This window comes from Bufo bufo, chromosome 5, assembly GCF_905171765.1.
Source record: "Bufo bufo chromosome 5, aBufBuf1.1, whole genome shotgun sequence".
NCBI classification, from domain to species: domain Eukaryota; kingdom Metazoa; phylum Chordata; class Amphibia; order Anura; family Bufonidae; genus Bufo; species Bufo bufo.
In genome coordinates, this window is record NC_053393.1 from 406,255,224 (window position 1) to 406,275,993 (window position 20,770).

General features: G+C 49.8%; 1 protein-coding gene across 2 annotated transcripts in view; it reads left to right on the forward strand.

The window, feature by feature from the left end:
• Positions 1 to 464: 464 nt before the first annotated feature.
• KAT2B (lysine acetyltransferase 2B) overlaps positions 465 to 20,770 on the forward strand; it is a 131,743-nt gene continuing 111,437 nt past the window's right edge. The window contains exon 1 of one of the 2 annotated variants that reach the window (XM_040433003.1): positions 465 to 935. In XM_040433003.1, coding sequence (XP_040288937.1) covers positions 687 to 935 — 249 coding nt within the window. In that variant the 5' untranslated portion in view covers positions 465 to 686. The remainder of the gene's footprint in view (positions 936 to 20,770) is intronic. The other variant, XM_040433004.1, reaches the window with a different exon arrangement.

Sequence of the window (20,770 nt, forward strand, 5' to 3'; positions counted from 1 at the left end):
GGTGTAAATCTGTGAGGGAGGGCCAGAATCGACAGAATGTAACTGTCCTTGGTACACTTTTGCAAGATTTGGGGGCCCACTTTTGTTTTTGCCCGGGGCCACATTTTGTGTAAAGCTGTCCCTGGCTCCCTGGGCTAATTCTGGAACAGCTGTGGGTGTTGCGTTTTTTCAGATGATTTCTAATAGACTTCTCTATAGGAAAACAAGACTGAAAAACATTGTGCGACCAAAAAAACGCATGACATCCTACCCAAACCCCCTCATTCCATAAGACAGCCTGTGGCACCCTTACCCACTGAACAGCTGAGGGGTATACAGGGTAGCGAGGATTCTAGCGCCCCCTAGTTTAGAATTATCGGAGCATACAGCAGGGGCCCCGCCTCCCACACTTCCCCTTGAAGAAGATGGGAATAGTCAGGTCGGCTCCTCCACCAGGGCCACAGACCGAGCCGAGCTCGCGGGGGATGGTTACACGGAGCAGCGGCCGGCGCGACCTGACAGCAGCAGCCATGGAAGTGGACAGGAGGGAGGAAGGAGGAGGAGAGAGGCAGGGGAGGCGGTGATGTGCTCCAGCTGCCTCCCTGCTGGGGGAACGGCTGCAGATCTCGTCACCTCGCCCAGGGATCTGTGCACCGGAGGAGGCTAGGGGGCATTCTTCTCCCCGGGCAGGCTCCAGGGCTCCTGCAATGTCCGAGGCGGCTGCAGACGGAGGCTCGGTGGTGGGCAGTGCGGCACCCCAAGGTTCTCCGGCCGTTGTGGTAGCGGCGGCAGCAGCGGCTACGGTTGCAGCCGGAGGAGCAGCCCGGGGAGCGGAGAGTCCAGTATTGGGAGGTGCTGGAGCTGTACCGCTAAGAATCGCCGCCAAGAAGGGGCAGCACCGCTCAGCTCCACGGGCCAAGAAACTGGAGAAACTCGGAGTGTACTCCGCCTGTAAGGTAACGTGTGAGGAGTGTGTGACACAACACAGGGTGAGAGGAGGAGTGTGACAGTGACAACACAGGGTGAGAGGAGGAGTGTGTGACAGTGACAACACAGGGTGAGGAGGAGTGCGTGACAGTGACAACACAGGGTGAGAGGAGGAGTGTGTGACAGTGACAACACAGGGTGAGAGGAGGAGTGTGTGACAGTGACAACACAGGGTGAGAGAAGGAGTGTGTGACACAACACAGGGTGAGAGGAGGAGTGTGTGACAGTGACAACACAGGGTGAGAGGAGGAGTGTGACAGTGACAACACAGGGTGAGAGGAGGAGTGTGTGACAGTGACAACACAGGGTGAGAGGAGGAGTGTGTGACAGTGACAACACAGGGTGAGAGAAGGAGTGTGTGATACAACACAGGGTGAGGAGGAGTGTGACAGTGACAACACAGGGTGAGAGGAGGAGTGTGACAGTGACAACACAGTGTGAGAGGAGGAGTGTGTGACAGTGACAACATAGGGTAAGAGGAGGAGTGTGTGACACAACACAGGGTGAGAGGAGGAGTGTGACAGTGACAACACAGCGTGAGAGGAGGAGTGTGACAGTGACAACACAGCGTGAGAGGAGGAGTGTGTGACAGTGACAACAAAGGGTGAGAGGAGGAGTGTGTGACAGTGACAACACAGGGTGAGAGGAGGAGTGTGTGACAGTAACAACACAGGGTGAGAGGAGTGTGTGACACAACACAGGGTGAGAGGAGGAGTGTGACAGTGACAACACAGGGTGAGAGGAGTGTGACAGTGACAACAACGGGTGAAAGGAGGAGTGTGTGACAGTGACAACACAGGGTGAAAGGAGGAGTGTGTGACAGTGACAACACAGGGTGAGAGGAGGAGTGTGACAGTGACAACACAGGGTGAGAGGAGGAGTGTGACAGTGACAACACAGGGTGAGAGGAGGAGTGTGACAGTGACAACACAGGGTGAGAGGAGGAGTCCGACAGTGACAACACAGGGTAAGAGGAGGAGTGTGACAGTGACAACACAGGGTGAAAGGAGGAGTGTGTGATACAACACAGGGTGAGAGGAGGAGTGTGACAGTGACAACACAGGGTGAGAGGAGGAGTGTGACAGTGATAACACAGGGTGAGAGGAGGAGTGTGTGACAGTGACAACACAGGGTGAGAGGAGGAGTGTGACAGTGACAACACAGGGTGAGAGAAGGAGTGTGTGATACAACACAGGGTGAGAGGAGGAGTGTGACAGTGACAACACAGGGTGAGAGGAGGAGTGTGACAGTGACAACACAGTGTGAGAGGAGGAGTGTGTGACAGTGACAACATAGGGTAAGAGGAGGAGTGTGTGACACAACACAGGGTGAGAGGAGGAGTGTGACAGTGACAACACAGCGTGAGAGGAGGAGTGTGACAGTGACAACACAGTGTGAGAGGAGGAGTGTGTGACAGTGACAACAAAGGGTGAGAGGAGGAGTGTGTGACAGTGACAACACAGGGTGAGAGGAGGAGTGTGTGACAGTAACAACACAGGGTGAGAGGAGTGTGTGACACAACACAGGGTGAGAGGAGGAGTGTGACAGTGACAACACGGTGAGAGGAGTGTGACAGTGACAACAACGGGTGAAAGGAGGAGTGTGTGACAGTGACAACACAGGGTGAAAGGAGGAGTGTGTGACAGTGACAACACAGGGTGAGAGGAGGAGTGTGACAGTGACAACACAGGGTGAGAGGAGGAGTGTGACAGTGACAACACAGGGTGAGAGGAGGGGTGTGACAGTGACAACACAGGGTGAGAGGAGGAGTCCGACAGTGACAACACAGGGTGAGAGGAGGAGAGTGACAGTGACAACACAGGGTGAGAGGAGGAGTGTGTGACAGTGACAACACAGGGTGAGGAGGAGTGTGACAGTGACAACACAGGGTGAGAGGAGGAGTGTGTGACAGTGACAACACAGGGTGAGAGGAGGACTGTGACAGTGACAACACAGGGTGAGAGGAGGAGTGTGTGACAATACAGGGTGAGAGGAGGAGTGTGTGACAGTGACAACACAGGGTGAGAGGAGGAGTGTGTGACAGTGACAACACAGGGTGAGGAGGAGTGTGACAGTGACAACACAGGGTGAGAGGAGGAGAGTGACAGTGACAACACAGGGTGAGAGGAGGAGTGTGTGACAGTGACAACACAGGGTGAGGAGGAGTGTGACAGTGACAACACAGGGTGAGAGGAGGAGTGTGTGACAGTGACAACACAGGGTGAGAGGAGGACTGTGACAGTGACAACACAGGGTGAGAGGAGGAGTGTGTGACAATACAGGGTGAGAGGAGGAGTGTGTGACAGTGACAACACAGGGTGAGAGGAGGAGTGTGTGACAGTGACAACACAGGGTGAGGAGGAGTGTGACAGTGACAACACAGGGTGAGAGGAGGAGTGTGTGACAGTGACAACACAGGGTGAGAGAAGGAGTGTGTGACACAACACAGGGTGAGAGGAGGAGTGTGACAGTGACAACACAGGGTGAGAGGAGGAGTGTGTGACAGTGACAACACAGGGTGAGAGAAGGAGTGTGTGACACAACACAGGGTGAGAGGAGGAGTGTGACAGTGACAACACAGGGTGAGAGGAGGAGTGTGTGACAGTGACAACACAGGGTGAGAGGAGGAGTGTGACAGTGACAACACAGGGTGAGAGGAGGAGTGTGTGACAGTGACAACACAGGGTGAGGAGGAGTGCGTGACAGTGACAACACAGGGTGAGAGGAGGAGTGTGACAGTGACAACACAGGGTGAGAGAAGGAGTGTGTGATACAACACAGGGTGAGAGGAGGAGTGTGACAGTGACAACACAGGGTGAGAGGAGGAGTGTGACAGTGATAACACAGGGTGAGAGGAGGAGTGTGTGACAGTGACAACACAGGGTGAGAGGAGGAGTGTGACAGTGACAACACAGGGTGAGAGAAGGAGTGTGTGATACAACACAGGGTGAGGAGGAGTGTGACAGTGACAACACAGGGTGAGAGGAGGAGTGTGTGACAGTGACAACACAGTGTGAGAGGAGGAGTGTGTGACAGTGACAACATAGGGTAAGAGGAGGAGTGTGTGACACAACACAGGGTGAGAGGAGGAGTGTGACAGTGACAACACAGCGTGAGAGGAGGAGTGTGACAGTGACAACACAGCGTGAGAGGAGGAGTGTGTGACAGTGACAACAAAGGGTGAGAGGAGGAGTGTGTGACAGTGACAACACAGGGTGAGAGGAGGAGTGTGTGACAGTAACAACACAGGGTGAGAGGAGTGTGTGACACAACACAGGGTGAGAGGAGGAGTGTGACAGTGACAACACAGGGTGAGAGGAGTGTGACAGTGACAACAACGGGTGAAAGGAGGAGTGTGTGACAGTGACAACACAGGGTGAAAGGAGGAGTGTGTGACAGTGACAACACAGGGTGAGAGGAGGAGTGTGTGACAGTGACAACACAGGGTGAGAGGAGGAGTGTGACAGTGACAACACAGGGTGAGAGGAGGAGTGTGACAGTGACAACACAGGGTGAGAGGAGGAGTGTGACAGTGACAACACAGGGTGAGAGGAGGAGTCCGACAGTGACAACACAGGGTGAGAGGAGGAGTGTGACAGTGACAACACAGGGTGAAAGGAGGAGTGTGTGATACAACACAGGGTGAGAGGAGGAGTGTGACAGTGACAACACAGGGTGAGAGGAGGAGTGTGACAGTGACAACACAGGGTGAGAGGAGGAGTGTGTGACAGTGACAACACAGGGTGAGAGGAGGAGTGTGACAGTGACAACACAGGGTGAGAGAAGGAGTGTGTGATACAACACAGGGTGAGAGGAGGAGTGTGACAGTGACAACACAGGGTGAGAGGAGGAGTGTGACAGTGACAACACAGTGTGAGAGGAGGAGTGTGTGACAGTGACAACATAGGGTAAGAGGAGGAGTGTGTGACACAACACAGGGTGAGAGGAGGAGTGTGACAGTGACAACACAGCGTGAGAGGAGGAGTGTGACAGTGACAACACAGCGTGAGAGGAGGAGTGTGTGACAGTGACAACAAAGGGTGAGAGGAGGAGTGTGTGACAGTGACAACACAGGGTGAGAGGAGGAGTGTGTGACAGTAACAACACAGGGTGAGAGGAGTGTGTGACACAACACAGGGTGAGAGGAGGAGTGTGACAGTGACAACACGGTGAGAGGAGTGTGACAGTGACAACAACGGGTGAAAGGAGGAGTGTGTGACAGTGACAACACAGGGTGAAAGGAGGAGTGTGTGACAGTGACAACACAGGGTGAGAGGAGGAGTGTGACAGTGACAACACAGGGTGAGAGGAGGAGTGTGACAGTGACAACACAGGGTGAGAGGAGGAGTGTGACAGTGACAACACAGGGTGAGAGGAGGAGTCCGACAGTGACAACACAGGGTGAGAGGAGGAGAGTGACAGTGACAACACAGGGTGAGAGGAGGAGTGTGTGACAGTGACAACACAGGGTGAGGAGGAGTGTGACAGTGACAACACAGGGTGAGAGGAGGAGTGTGTGACAGTGACAACACAGGGTGAGAGGAGGACTGTGACAGTGACAACACAGGGTGAGAGGAGGAGTGTGTGACAATACAGGGTGAGAGGAGGAGTGTGTGACAGTGACAACACAGGGTGAGAGGAGGAGTGTGTGACAGTGACAACACAGGGTGAGGAGGAGTGTGACAGTGACAACACAGGGTGAGAGGAGGAGTGTGTGACAGTGACAACACAGGGTGAGAGAAGGAGTGTGTGACACAACACAGGGTGAGAGGAGGAGTGTGACAGTGACAACACAGGGTGAGAGGAGGAGTGTGTGACAGTGACAACACAGGGTGAGAGAAGGAGTGTGTGACACAACACAGGGTGAGAGGAGGAGTGTGACAGTGACAACACAGGGTGAGAGGAGGAGTGTGTGACAGTGACAACACAGGGTGAGAGGAGGAGTGTGACAGTGACAACACAGGGTGAGAGGAGGAGTGTGTGACAGTGACAACACAGGGTGAGGAGGAGTGCGTGACAGTGACAACACAGGGTGAGAGGAGGCGTGTGACAGTGACAACACAGGGTGAGAGAAGGAGTGTGTGATACAACACAGGGTGAGAGGAGGAGTGTGACAGTGACAACACAGGGTGAGAGGAGGAGTGTGACAGTGATAACACAGGGTGAGAGGAGGAGTGTGTGACAGTGACAACACAGGGTGAGAGGAGGAGTGTGACAGTGACAACACAGGGTGAGAGAAGGAGTGTGTGATACAACACAGGGTGAGGAGGAGTGTGACAGTGACAACACAGGGTGAGAGGAGGAGTGTGACAGTGACAACACAGTGTGAGAGGAGGAGTGTGTGACAGTGACAACACAGTGTGAGAGGAGGAGTGTGTGACAGTGACAACATAGGGTAAGAGGAGGAGTGTGTGACACAACACAGGGTGAGAGGAGGAGTGTGACAGTGACAACACAGCGTGAGAGGAGGAGTGTGACAGTGACAACACAGCGTGAGAGGAGGAGTGTGTGACAGTGACAACAAAGGGTGAGAGGAGGAGTGTGTGACAGTGACAACACAGGGTGAGAGGAGGAGTGTGTGACAGTAACAACACAGGGTGAGAGGAGTGTGTGACACAACACAGGGTGAGAGGAGGAGTGTGACAGTGACAACACAGGGTGAGAGGAGTGTGACAGTGACAACAACGGGTGAAAGGAGGAGTGTGTGACAGTGACAACACAGGGTGAAAGGAGGAGTGTGTGACAGTGACAACACAGGGTGAGAGGAGGAGTGTGACAGTGACAACACAGGGTGAGAGGAGGAGTGTGACAGTGACAACACAGGGTGAGAGGAGGAGTGTGACAGTGACAACACAGGGTGAGAGGAGGAGTCCGACAGTGACAACACAGGGTGAGAGGAGGAGTGTGACAGTGACAACACAGGGTGAAAGGAGGAGTGTGTGATACAACACAGGGTGAGAGGAGGAGTGTGACAGTGACAACATAGGGTAAGAGGAGGAGTGTGTGACACAACACAGGGTGAGAGGAGGAGTGTGACAGTGACAACACAGCGTGAGAGGAGGAGTGTGACAGTGACAACACAGCGTGAGAGGAGGAGTGTGTGACAGTGACAACAAAGGGTGAGAGGAGGAGTGTGTGACAGTGACAACACAGGGTGAGAGGAGGAGTGTGTGACAGTAACAACACAGGGTGAGAGGAGTGTGTGACACAACACAGGGTGAGAGGAGGAGTGTGACAGTGACAACACAGGGTGAGAGGAGTGTGACAGTGACAACAACGGGTGAAAGGAGGAGTGTGTGACAGTGACAACACAGGGTGAAAGGAGGAGTGTGTGACAGTGACAACACAGGGTGAGAGGAGGAGTGTGACAGTGACAACACAGGGTGAGAGGAGGAGTGTGACAGTGACAACACAGGGTGAGAGGAGGAGTGTGACAGTGACAACACAGGGTGAGAGGAGGAGTCCGACAGTGACAACACAGGGTGAGAGGAGGAGTGTGACAGTGACAACACAGGGTGAAAGGAGGAGTGTGTGATACAACACAGGGTGAGAGGAGGAGTGTGACAGTGACAACACAGGGTGAGAGGAGGAGTGTGACAGTGATAACACAGGGTGAGAGGAGGAGTGTGTGACAGTGACAACACAGGGTGAGAGGAGGAGTGTGACAGTGACAACACAGGGTGAGAGAAGGAGTGTGTGATACAACACAGGGTGAGAGGAGGAGTGTGACAGTGACAACACAGGGTGAGAGGAGGAGTGTGACAGTGACAACACAGTGTGAGAGGAGGAGTGTGTGACAGTGACAACATAGGGTAAGAGGAGGAGTGTGTGACACAACACAGGGTGAGAGGAGGAGTGTGACAGTGACAACACAGCGTGAGAGGAGGAGTGTGACAGTGACAACACAGCGTGAGAGGAGGAGTGTGTGACAGTGACAACAAAGGGTGAGAGGAGGAGTGTGTGACAGTGACAACACAGGGTGAGAGGAGGAGTGTGTGACAGTAACAACACAGGGTGAGAGGAGTGTGTGACACAACACAGGGTGAGAGGAGGAGTGTGACAGTGACAACACGGTGAGAGGAGTGTGACAGTGACAACAACGGGTGAAAGGAGGAGTGTGTGACAGTGACAACACAGGGTGAAAGGAGGAGTGTGTGACAGTGACAACACAGGGTGAGAGGAGGAGTGTGACAGTGACAACACAGGGTGAGAGGAGGAGTGTGACAGTGACAACACAGGGTGAGAGGAGGAGTGTGACAGTGACAACACAGGGTGAGAGGAGGAGTCCGACAGTGACAACACAGGGTGAGAGGAGGAGAGTGACAGTGACAACACAGGGTGAGAGGAGGAGTGTGTGACAGTGACAACACAGGGTGAGGAGGAGTGTGACAGTGACAACACAGGGTGAGAGGAGGAGTGTGTGACAGTGACAACACAGGGTGAGAGGAGGACTGTGACAGTGACAACACAGGGTGAGAGGAGGAGTGTGTGACAATACAGGGTGAGAGGAGGAGTGTGTGACAGTGACAACACAGGGTGAGAGGAGGAGTGTGTGACAGTGACAACACAGGGTGAGGAGGAGTGTGACAGTGACAACACAGGGTGAGAGGAGGAGTATGACAGTGACAACACAGGGTGAGAGAAGGAGTGTGTGATAATACAACACAGGGTGAGAGGAGGAGTGTGACAGTGACAACACAGGGTGAGAGGAGGAGTGTGACAGTGACAACACAGTGTGAGAGGAGGAGTGTGTGACAGTGACAACATAGGGTAAGAGGAGGAGTGTGTGACACAACACAGGGTGAGAGGAGGAGTGTGACAGTGACAACACAGGGTGAGAGGAGGAGTGTGACAGTGACAACACAGCGTGAGAGGAGGAGTGTGTGACAGTGACAACAAAGGGTGAGAGGAGGAGTGTGTGACAGTGACAACACAGGGTGAGAGGAGGAGTGTGTGACAGTAACAACACAGGGTGAGAGGAGTGTGTGACACAACACAGGGTGAGAGGAGGAGTGTGTGACAATACAGGGTGAGAGGAGGAGTGTGTGACAGTGACAACACAGGGTGAGAGGAGGAGTGTGACAGTGACAACACAGGGTGAGAGGAGGAGTGTGACAGTGACAACACGGTGAAAGGAGGAGTGTGTGACAGTGACAACACAGGGTGAGAGGAGGAGTGTGTGACAGTGACAACACAGGGTGAGAGGAGGAGTGTGACAGTGACAACACAGGGTGAGAGGAGGAGTGTGTGACAATACAGGGTGAGAGGAGGAGTGTGTGACAGTGACAACACAGGGTGAGAGGAGGAGTGTGTGACAGTGACAACACAGGGTGAGGAGGAGTGTGACAGTGACAACACAGGGTGAGAGGAGGAGTGTGATAGTGACAACACAGGGTGAGAGGAGTGTGACAGTGACAACAACGGGTGAAAGAAGGAGTGTGTGACAGTGACAACACAGGGTGAGAGGAGGAGTGTGACAGTGACAACACAGGGTGAGAGGAGGAGTGCGTGACAGTGACAACACAGGGTGAGAGGAGGAGTGTGACAGTGACAACACAGGGTGAGAGGAGGAGTGTGTGACACAACACAGGGTGAGAGGAGGAGTGTGACAGTGACAACACAGGGTGAGAGGAGGAGTGTGACAGTGACAACACGGGATGAGAGGAGGAGTGTGACAGTGACAACACAGGGTGAGAGGAGGAGTGTGACAGTGACAACACAGGGTGAGAGGAGGAGTGTGACAGTGACAACACAGGGTCAGAGGAGGAGTGTGTGACAGTGACAACACAGGGTGAGAGGAGGAGTGTGACAGTGACAACACAGGGTGAGAGGAGGAGTGTGTGACACAACACAGGGTGAGAGGAGGAGTGTGACAGTGACAACACAGGGTGAGAGGAGGAGTGTATGACACAACACAGGGTGAGAGGAGGAGTGTGTGACACAACACAGGGTGAGAGGAGGAGTGTGACAGTGACAACACAGGGTGAAAGGAGGAGTGTGTGACACAACACAGGGTGAGAGGAGGAGTGTGACAGTGACAACATAGGGTGAGAGGAGGAGTGTGACAGTGACAACACGGGGTGAGAGGAGGAGTGTGTGACAGTGACAACACAGGGTGAGAGGAGGAGTGTGTGACAGTGACAACACAGGGTGAGAGGAGGAGTGCGTGACAGTGACAACACAGGGTGAGGAGGAGTGCGTGACAGTGACAACACAGGGTGAGAGGAGGAGTGCGTGACAGTGACAACACAGGGTGAGAGGAGGAGTGTGACAGTGACAACACAGGGTGAGAGGAGGAGTGTGACAGTGACAACACAGGGTGAGAGGAGGAGTGTGACAGTGACAACACTGGGTGAGAGGAGGAGTGTGTGAGACAACACAGGGTGAGAGGAGGAGTGTGACAGTGACAGCACAGGGTGAGAGGAGGAGAGTGACAGTGACAACACAGGGTGAGAGGAGGAGTGTGTGACAGTGACAACACAGGGTGAGAGGAGGAGTGTGACAGTGACAACACAGGGTGAGAGGAGGAGTGTGACAGTGACAACACAGGGTGAGAAGAGGAGTGTGTGACAGTGACAACACAGGGTGAGAGGAGTGCGTGACACAACTCGGTGCGAAAGATGCAGTGTGTGACAACACCCCGTAAGGAGAATTGTGACAGTGATAACACAGTGTACTCCGCCTGTAAGGGAACATGTGAGGACTGTGTGACACTGACAATACAGCATGAGAGGAGGAGTGTGTAAGAAATGACAACATAGTAGGAGGAGTGTGTGACACAACACAATGTGAGATGAGCAGTGCTTAACAGTGACAACACAATGTAAAGAGGAGTGTGACACAACACAGTGTGATGAGTGTGTTAGAGTGCCAACACTCTGAGGAGTGAGATTTACAACTCAGTGACAACAACCTGTGAGGAGGAGTGTGTAGGACTCACAACACGGTTTGAAGAGTGTGTGACCCTGACACCACAGTGTTAGTAGGAGTGTGTGACAGTGGAAACAGTGTACAGGTATTCTGCTTGTAATTTAATGTGCAAGAAGAATGTGCAACACTGACAGTACAGTGTGACAATGACAACAAAGTGTTAGAGGAGAGAAGTGTGACAGGGACAACACAATGTTATGAGTGTGTGACACAGTGTTATAAGGAGTGTGTGACAGTGACATCATAGTGTACTCTGCTTGTAAAGTAATCTGTTAAGAGGAGTGTGTGACAGTAAAAAGACAAGGTACTCCAACACTAAGGACACCTTTGAGGACTGACAGTGAACACTGTGCGCTTAGCTTGTAATTTAATGTGCAAGATGGGAGTGTGACAGTGACAGCACTGTAGGGAGCAGTGTGACATTGACAACACAGTGTAGGTAGGAGCATACGACTGTGACAACACAGTGTTCTCTGTCTTTAAAGTAGTGCATCAGCACAATTCACAGGACACTGTGTGTTGACACAACATTGTACAGTATGATAAAAAAAAACTCTGGGCACCGACTATTCAGACACCAGTACAGTATAACACGCCAATCACTGACTGCTGACACAAAATTCTACTGTAGGATAATACTACATCTGACAGACTGTTGACAGATGATATAGTATAATCACGCACCTGGTACTGACTGCTCACACAATACTATGCAGTATAACACATCAGTCGCTGACACATTATACATATACAGTATAATAAAAAAAACACCCAACACTGACTACTGACACATTAGCAAAAATGGAAGCAAAGTGAGCCGATGCAGTTGGATCGCGCTGCTGATGATTCCACACTATAATACATTATACAGTATAATAATACCACACCCAGCATTGGCTGCGGACACAGCATTATACAGTATAAGGCTGACTTCACACGAGCGTGTCCGGATAAGGTCCGGATGCGTTGCGGCAAACCCGCGCGAGTAGGTACCCAATTGCAGTCAGTTTTGACTGCGATTGCGTTCCGTTGTTCGGTTTCTATCGCGCGGGTGCAATGCGTTTTGCACGTGCGTGATAAAAAACTGACTGTGGTACTTAGACCCGAACTTCTTCACAGAAGTTCGGGTTTGGGTTCGGTGTTGTGTAGATGTTATTATTTTCCCTTATAACATGGTTATAAGGGAAAATAATAGCATTCTTTAATACAGAATGCTTAGTAGGTGGTCAATTGAGGGTTAAAAAATAAAAAATAATTAACTCACCTTCTCCTCTTGATCGCGTAGCTGCCGGTCTCTTCTTACTTCTTTAATCATGAGCTGCCAGCTAAAGGACCTGTGGTGACGTCAGATCACATGGTCCAATCACATGGTCCATCACCATTAAAGAATGCTATTATTTTCCCTTATAACCATGTTATAAGGAAAAAAATACAATGAATAGACTGTCATCTTAGCAAACGTGCGTGAAAATCGCACCGCATCCGCACTTGATTGCGGATGCTTGCGATTTTCACTCAGCCTTGTTCACTTCTATGGGGCCTGCGTTGCGTGATAAACGCACAATATAGAGCATGCTGCGATTTTCACGCAATGCATAAGTGATGCGTGAAAATCACAGCTCATGTGCACAGCCCCATAGAAATGAATGGGTCCAGATTCAGTGCGGGTGCAATGCGTTCACCTCCCGCATTGCACCCGCGCGGAAATCTCGCCCGTGTGAACTCTGCCTAAGGCCCCTTTCACAGGAACTATACAGATTGTGTCAGGATCTATTCAGGAAAAAACTGACGGTTTTGCACGCAAGTTCAGTCAGTCGCGATTTGCGATTGTGTCCGGATGCTATGTGTTTGCTTCATGCATTACACCCGGATGAAAAACTTGCTCATGTCAAAGAGGCCTAATGGTAACAAACCTGGCACTGACTGCTGAGACATTATACAGTATAATAATAACACACCCGGCACTGACTGTTGACACATTATACAGTGTAATAATTACACACCCGGCACTGACTGCTGACACCTTATACAGTGTAATAATAACACTCCCGCCACTGACTGCTGACACGTTATACAGTGTAATAATAACACACCCGGCACTGACTGCTGACACATTATACAGTGTATTAATAACACACCCGCCACTGACTGCTGACACATTATACAGTGTAATAATAACACACCCGGCACTGACTGCTGACACCTTATACAGTGTAATAATAACACACCCGGCACTGACTGCTGACACATTATACAGTGTAATAATAACACACCCGGCACTGACTGCTGACACATTATACAGTGTAATAATAACACACCCGGCACTGACTGCTGACACATTGTACAGTGTAATAATAACACACCCGGCACTGACTGCTGACACATTGTACAGTGTAATAATAACACACCCGGCACTGACTGCTGACACATTGTACAGTGTAATAATAACACACCCGGCACTGACTGCTGACACATTATACAGTGTAATAATAACACACCCGGCACTGACTGCTGACACATTGTACAGTGTAATAATAACACACCCGGCACTGACCGCTGACACATTGTACAGTGTAATAATAACACACCCGGCACTGACTGCTGACACATTATACAGTATAATAATAACACACCCGGCACTGACTGCTGACACATTGTACAGTGTAATAATAACACACCCGGCACTGACTGCTGACACATTATACAGTATAATAATAACACACCCGGCACTGACTGCTGACACGTTATACAGTGTAATAATAACACACCCGGCACTGACTGCTGACACGTTATACAGTGTAATAATAACACACCCGGCACTGACTGCTGACACGTTATACAGTGTAATAATAACACACCCGGCACTGACTGCTGACACATTATACAGTAAAATAATAACACATCCGGCACTGACTGCTGACACGTTATACAGTGTAATAATAACACACCCGGCACTGACTGCTGACACATTATACAGTAAAATAATAACACATCCGGCACTGACTGCTGACACGTTATACAGTGTAATAATAACACACCCGGCACTGACTGCTGACACATTATACAGTGTAATAATAACACACCCGGCACTGACCGCTGACACATTATACAGTGTAATAATAACACACCCGGCACTGACCGCTGACACATTGTACAGTGTAATAATAACACACCCGGCACTGACTGCTGACACGTTATACAGTGTAATAATAACACACCCGGCACTGACTGCTGACACATTGTACAGTGTAATAATAACACACCCGGCACTGACCGCTGACACATTATACAGTGTAATAATAACACATCCGGCACTGACTGCTGACACATTATACAGTATAATAATAACACACCCGGCACTGACTGCTGACACATTATACAGTATAATAATAACACACCCGGCACTGACTGCTGACACGTTATACAGTGTAATAATAACACACCCGGCACTGACTGCTGACACATTATACAGTATAATAACAACACACCCGGCACTGACTGCTGACACGTTATACAGTGTAATAATAACACACCCGGCACTGACTGCTGACACGTTATACAGTGTAATAATAACACACCCGGCACTGACTGCTGACACGTTATACAGTGTAATAATAACACACCCGGCACTGACTGCTGACACGTTATACAGTGTAATAATAACACACCCGGCACTGACTGCTGACACATTATACAGTAAAATAATAACACATCCGGCACTGACTGCTGACACATTATACAGTGTAATAATAACACACCCGGCACTGACTGCTGACACGTTATACAGTGTAATAATAACACACCCGGCACTGACTGCTGACACATTATACAGTATAATAATAACACACCCGGCACTGACTGCTGACACGTTATACAGTGTAATAATAACACACCCGGCACTGACTGCTGACACATTATACAGTGTATTAATAACATGTCCACCGCTGAGCAGAGTAATGGATAAACTGCAGTACTGTTCTACTATTGCCAGTCCATATGCATATATATATACAGTACTCTCGATGTAGCTGCAGTAGTGTCTCGTACATAAGGTATTTTTCACAAGGATCCTGAATATGGTGCCCTTACAAATCATTGCGTGTGACTCGAGACTACATCTTTATGTGTCAGCAGTTTTATATGCAGGGGTACAAAGTTTTGTTCCTGTAGGTGAAGTGTGCATGAGGCCTAATACTATCCAAGTACGTTTTCCACACTCCTAGATAGGTATTGTGAATATTGATAATTCTGCAGGTTAATTGAATGGTATCGTTTAGGGTCATACTGTAACTTTAGCTTGCAGACATATTTTTGTGTAGCGCGACTTTTCTGCGTCTTGATGTCATGCAACACATGTCGTCATGTAGCTTAACCCTTAGGGCGCCACCGGCATGGTAGGTTACCAGCCTGCCCATTAGTAAATGTCAGGAGGCTGTTGCTGACATTACATTTTCACCCATTGTGACTGTGGGGCCCCCATATGCTACTGATGTATTTTTCCGATTGATGTCTTTGATGTATGCCACTGCGCAGACATACCCTGGCATTCCTCTCCCATAGGCTTCCATGTCAAAAAAATGTATGCCATGCCGTACTGGGCTATTTCATACAGCTGAAGAAAATGGCGTACTGACGACAAATGCTGAATGGGCCCTCTTTTAGCCACCAGAAGGTGAATGGAGCCTTTGGGTCACTTAGGCTGGGTTCACATCTGCATTTCGGCAGTGTGTTCCAGCAGAGAAACAGACTGCTGGAATTCACTGTATCCGACGTTTCCGGCCGAAATACGTCATATATACCAGAAAGCAGCCAGATCCGATAACCGTGAATGGGGAACCGGTGGTGCATGGTGGTATCCGGCTGTTCCGGATGCAGTGAACTCCGACAGTGTGTTCCTGCGCAGGTGTAAACCCAGCCATACAAGAGTGCATTGGTTTCTGTGAGGGTACTTTCACCCACTCACCTGTACGGAAAAACCTGCGTGTAGTACAGTACCAGCAAAGTGTCTGAGATTAGACAGATCTCTTGTACACCTTGCTGATGTTTTCCGTGCAGAAATTGGCCCGCCGTGTGGATTTCTGCAGCATGTCTATTATATTTGTGGTTGCAGCTGCGTATTTAGCTCTTTTCTAATGAAGGGTGAGATCTGCGGTAAAACGCGTCAAATCCACACCAAATGCATTGCATTTTTTGATGCAGCTTGGGGGCAGAAACGCATAGAAATCTGCACAGACATTTGTGCGGATCTCCTGCACGTTGACCTGCACCCGGGTTCAGATTCCCTTAAAGGGGTTATGAAAAATAAATGAAAATCGGACATCGTACAGCACATGACAATCTCTTTCTAACAAAGTTAGAACCAGCCCTGGACCTCACATGGATCCAGAGATCTCCACATCCCATGTTGTAGATGGGTCCAAATTGACAGAAGCCAGGGCAACACAAGTCGGCAGGGCGAGCAGTGCCATAGCGCAGCACAAATTACCGTTCCAGCAGACAATTCCTCCTCCAGAGCTGTCCTTCTGTGGTGGTCATCAGTAGCTGCCATGTTCTGTCCTCCTCCTCCAGATATGGAGCAGGGGGCTTAGGAGGAGAGAATGCAAGCCAGTCCTTCAACATGCTGCCTAGACTTCCCTTAGTAATGGGGCTTCCAAGTCACCATCTCCAGTGTAGGCCACAGGCCTTTTCTAGCCTGTGTCCCTGTGCCATTTGTACACTGCCTCATATAGTGGCATGTGACCTATGAGGGTGAACAGCAAGGAGCCATGGGCGCTCCTCTGCAGTATTTAATTGTATCAGGCCTCTTTCACACGGGCGTTGCGGGAAAATGTGCGGGTGCGTTGCGGGAACATGCACGATTTTTCCCGCGCGAGTGCAAAGCATTGTAATGCGTTTTGCACGTGCGTGAGAAAAATCGGCATGTTTGGTACCCAAACCCGAACTTCTTCACAGAAGTTCGGGCTTGGGATCGGTGTTCTGTAGATTGTATTATTTTCCCTTATAGCATGGTTATAAGGGAAAATAATAGCATTCTGAGAAGAGAATGCATAGTACAATAGGGCTGGAGGGGTTAAAAAATAAATAAAAATAATTTAACTCACCTTAATCCACTTGCTTGCGCAGCCCGGCTTCTTTTCTTTGCTGTGTACAGGAAAAGGACCTGTGGTGACGTCACTCCGGCCATCACATGGTCCATCACATGATCTTTTACCGTGGTGATGGATCATGTGATGGACCATGTGATGACCAGAGTGATGTCACCACAGGTCCTTTTCCTGTACACAGCAAAGAAGAAGACAGAAGAGAAGCCGGGCTGCGCGATCAAGTGAATTAAGGTGAGTTAAATTATTATTATTATTTTTTAACCCCTCCAGCGCTATTGTACTATGCATTCTGTATTCAAAATGCTATTATTTTCCCTTATAACCATGTTATAAGGGAAAATAATAAAGATCGGGTCCCCATCCCGATCGTCACCTAGCAACCGTGCGTGAAAATCGCACCGCATCCGCACTTGCTTGCGATTTTCATGCAGCCCCATTCACTTCTATGGGGCCTGCGTTGCGTGAAAAACACACAAAATAGAGCTTGCTGCGATTTTCACGCAACGCACAAGTGATGCGTGAAAATCACTGCTCATGTGAACAGCCCCATAGAAATGAATGGGTCCTGATTCAGTGCGGGTGCAATGCGTTCAACTCACGCATTGCACCTGCGCGGAAAACTCGCCCGTGTGAAAGGGGCCTCCCTGTCCTGAGGATATAGTAGGGCACCTGTACAGAAGTCCCTGATGCTTCCAGCATTAGTTATGGCTACTTTCACACCTGCGCTTTCCCTTTCCGCTATTGAGATCCGTCATAGTATCTTAATAGCGGAGGAAAACGCTTCAGTTTTGTCCCCATTCATTGTCAATAGGGACAAAGCTGAACTGAAGGGAACAGAGTTTACCAGAATGCATTCCGTTCCGTTTCATTGCGTTCCCATGACGCACACACAAGCACTGCAAGCAGCGTTTCTGAGTGCGTCCTGGGATGCAGAGAAAGACGGATCCGTCATGACTCAAAATGTAAGTCAATGGTGACGGATCCGTTTTCTCTGAAAACTGATCTGTCCCCTGTTGACTTACAATGGTTTTAGAGACGGATCCGTCATTGCTGTGGTAAAGATAATTCAACCGTATCCGTTCATAATGGATGCAGATGGTTGTGTTATCATGACGGAAGCGTTTTTGCTGATCCATGACGGATCCAGCAAAAACGCAGTTGTGAAAGTAGCCTAACGTTGAGAGCATTAGGCTCCATTCACACGTCCGCAAATGGGTCCGCATCCGTTCCGCAATTTTGCGGAACGGGTGCGGACCCATTCATTCTCTATGGGGACGGAATGGATGCGGACAGCACACAGTGTGCTGTCAGCATCCGCATTTGCGGAGCGCGGCCCCGATCTTCGGGTCCGCAGCTCCGCAAAAGATAGAACATGTCCAATTCTTGTCCGCAGCTGCGGACAAGAATAGGCATTTCTATAGGGGTGCCGGGCGGGTGTGTTGCGGATCCGCAACACACCACGGACGTGTTAATGGAGCCTTAGATGATTGTGGACTCCGCAGCAGAAATTCCTTTGTGGAAATTCCATCTTGTGCTGCCATACCTTCAGGCCATGTTCACACAGTGGATTTTCCATGTGGATTTGGCACATTTTACGCACCAAAATAGGCATGGAATACTCTGTTAATTTGCCCAGTGTGAACCGCATCAAAATCTGCACCAAAGACCAATTAAAACATAAAAAAGCAGTGCAGAATTTTGCTGCTCATTCTTTGTGTACTGTACCATCAGTATAAGCAGCCTGTGGCCCTGGGTGTACATAGAGCATTCCCGTGTATGTCACTCATTGGCAATAGAAAAATAACGCACTCAGATAGACCTCGGATTTCTGCAAAACTCAGCAGATATGTAAATGATTACAGGTGTGGTCTGATTAGACACAGGGTTTTGCCACAAGAAGAAATAAGTGTGCTTCCCTGCTGCTCTATAAAAAGGCTCTCAGAGGCTACCTTTGGGTAGTGTACCTCTTGGTGAGCGATCATTGACTGCTAGACATGCCTCTACGATGCCCAAGACATTTTACTCAGGTGACAGACTTTGAGAGGGGGGCATCATTGAATTGGGAGAAGCAAGATGGTTGTCTCAAGGAATTGTCCACCATGTAGGCCATGTAGCTGTTAGGAAGTGTTAGGAGCAGTGGTTACTTGAGGACCCGCAGACACAGAGAACAGGCTCTGGATAGCATAGACAGACCACCAGTAAAGAGGATTGCTTGATCTGCTGAAATTACACACCCATGTCTCTGCCCAGAGTCATTTCCAGGCAGTTAGAAGATGGAAACTTGGTGTTATGGTGCCCATGACTCGGTCTGTCATTGACAGGTAGCTACTGTTGCCTTTGTTTGCAGTGGTGTAGTGAACCAGAAATCTGGACTGCTACTGCCTGGAACTGTATTGTCTTTAGAGACGAATCCGGGTTTTGTTTGGGATCCCACAATGGTCAGGTTCGAGGATGGTGGATAAGTGGTCAGCTATTCCATCCTGCCTTTGCTGTGGAGCGACACACTGCCGCCACTACTAGTGTGGTGACCTGGGGATCCATCACATGTGACAGTCCGCACCCCAAACGTTGGACACTAACAGCTCAGTGATATGTGCAAGACATCCTGCGGCCACGTGTGTTGCCTCTCGTGGCATGGCTTCCAACTAGCATTTTTCATGAGAATAATGCTCGGCCACACACGGCAAGAGTTTCCCAGTAATGTCTCCACCAGATTGCAATGCTTCCTTGGCTGCCCGATTGCCAGATTTATGGGACTAGCTGGGACACCAGCTTTGTCAACCTAGGATTGTGAAGGATCTACAGGCCCAGCTGCAACATCTGTGGGCAAATATGCAGCAAAATACCGTAAGAAACCAGTATGCCTCCAAGTCAACCGTATCTCTCTTGTATCCAGGGTACAGGTGGCCCAACAGGGTACTACTAGAGCCTCCATTCAGTTGTACAGTTTCTCCAATAAACGTATCCTTTCTCTCTAATATTGCAATCACTTACATATATCATCCTTAGGTCTCTTTCACACGGGGGCGAGTATTCCGCGCGGATGCGATGCGTGAGTTGAACGCATTGCACCCGCACTGAATTATGACCCATTCATTTCTATGGTTATAAGGGAAAATATTAGCATTCTGAATACAGAATGCATAGTAAAATAGGGCTGGAGGGGTTAAAAAAAATAAAAATATAATTAAACTCGCCTTAGTCCACTTGATCACGCAGCCGGCATCTCTTCTGGCTCCTTCTTTGCTGATTGCAGGAAAAGGACCTGTGGTGACGTCACTTCGGTCATCACATGATCCATCACATGATCTTTTACCATGGTGATGGACCATGTGATGACCGGAGTGACGTCACCACAGGTCCTTTTCCTGCAATCAGCAAAGAAGGAGCCAGAAGAGATGCCGGCTGCGCTGGACTAAGGTGAGTTTAATTTTTTATTTAAATTTTTTTTAACCCCTCCAGCACTATTGTACTATGCATTCTGTATTCAGAATGCTATTATTTTCCCTTATAACCATGTTATAAAGGAAAATAATACAATCTACAGAACACCGATCCCAAGCCCGAACTTCTGTGAAGAAGTTCGGGTCTGGGTACCAAACATGCGCGATTTTTCTCACAGGAGTGCAAAACGCATTACAATGTTTTGCACTCGCACCGAAAAATCGTGCATGTTACCGCAACGCACCCGCACCTTTTCCCGCAACGCCCGTGTGAAAGAGGCCTTACAGTCACACATGGAAAGTTTCATTTGATTTCAACAACTTCAA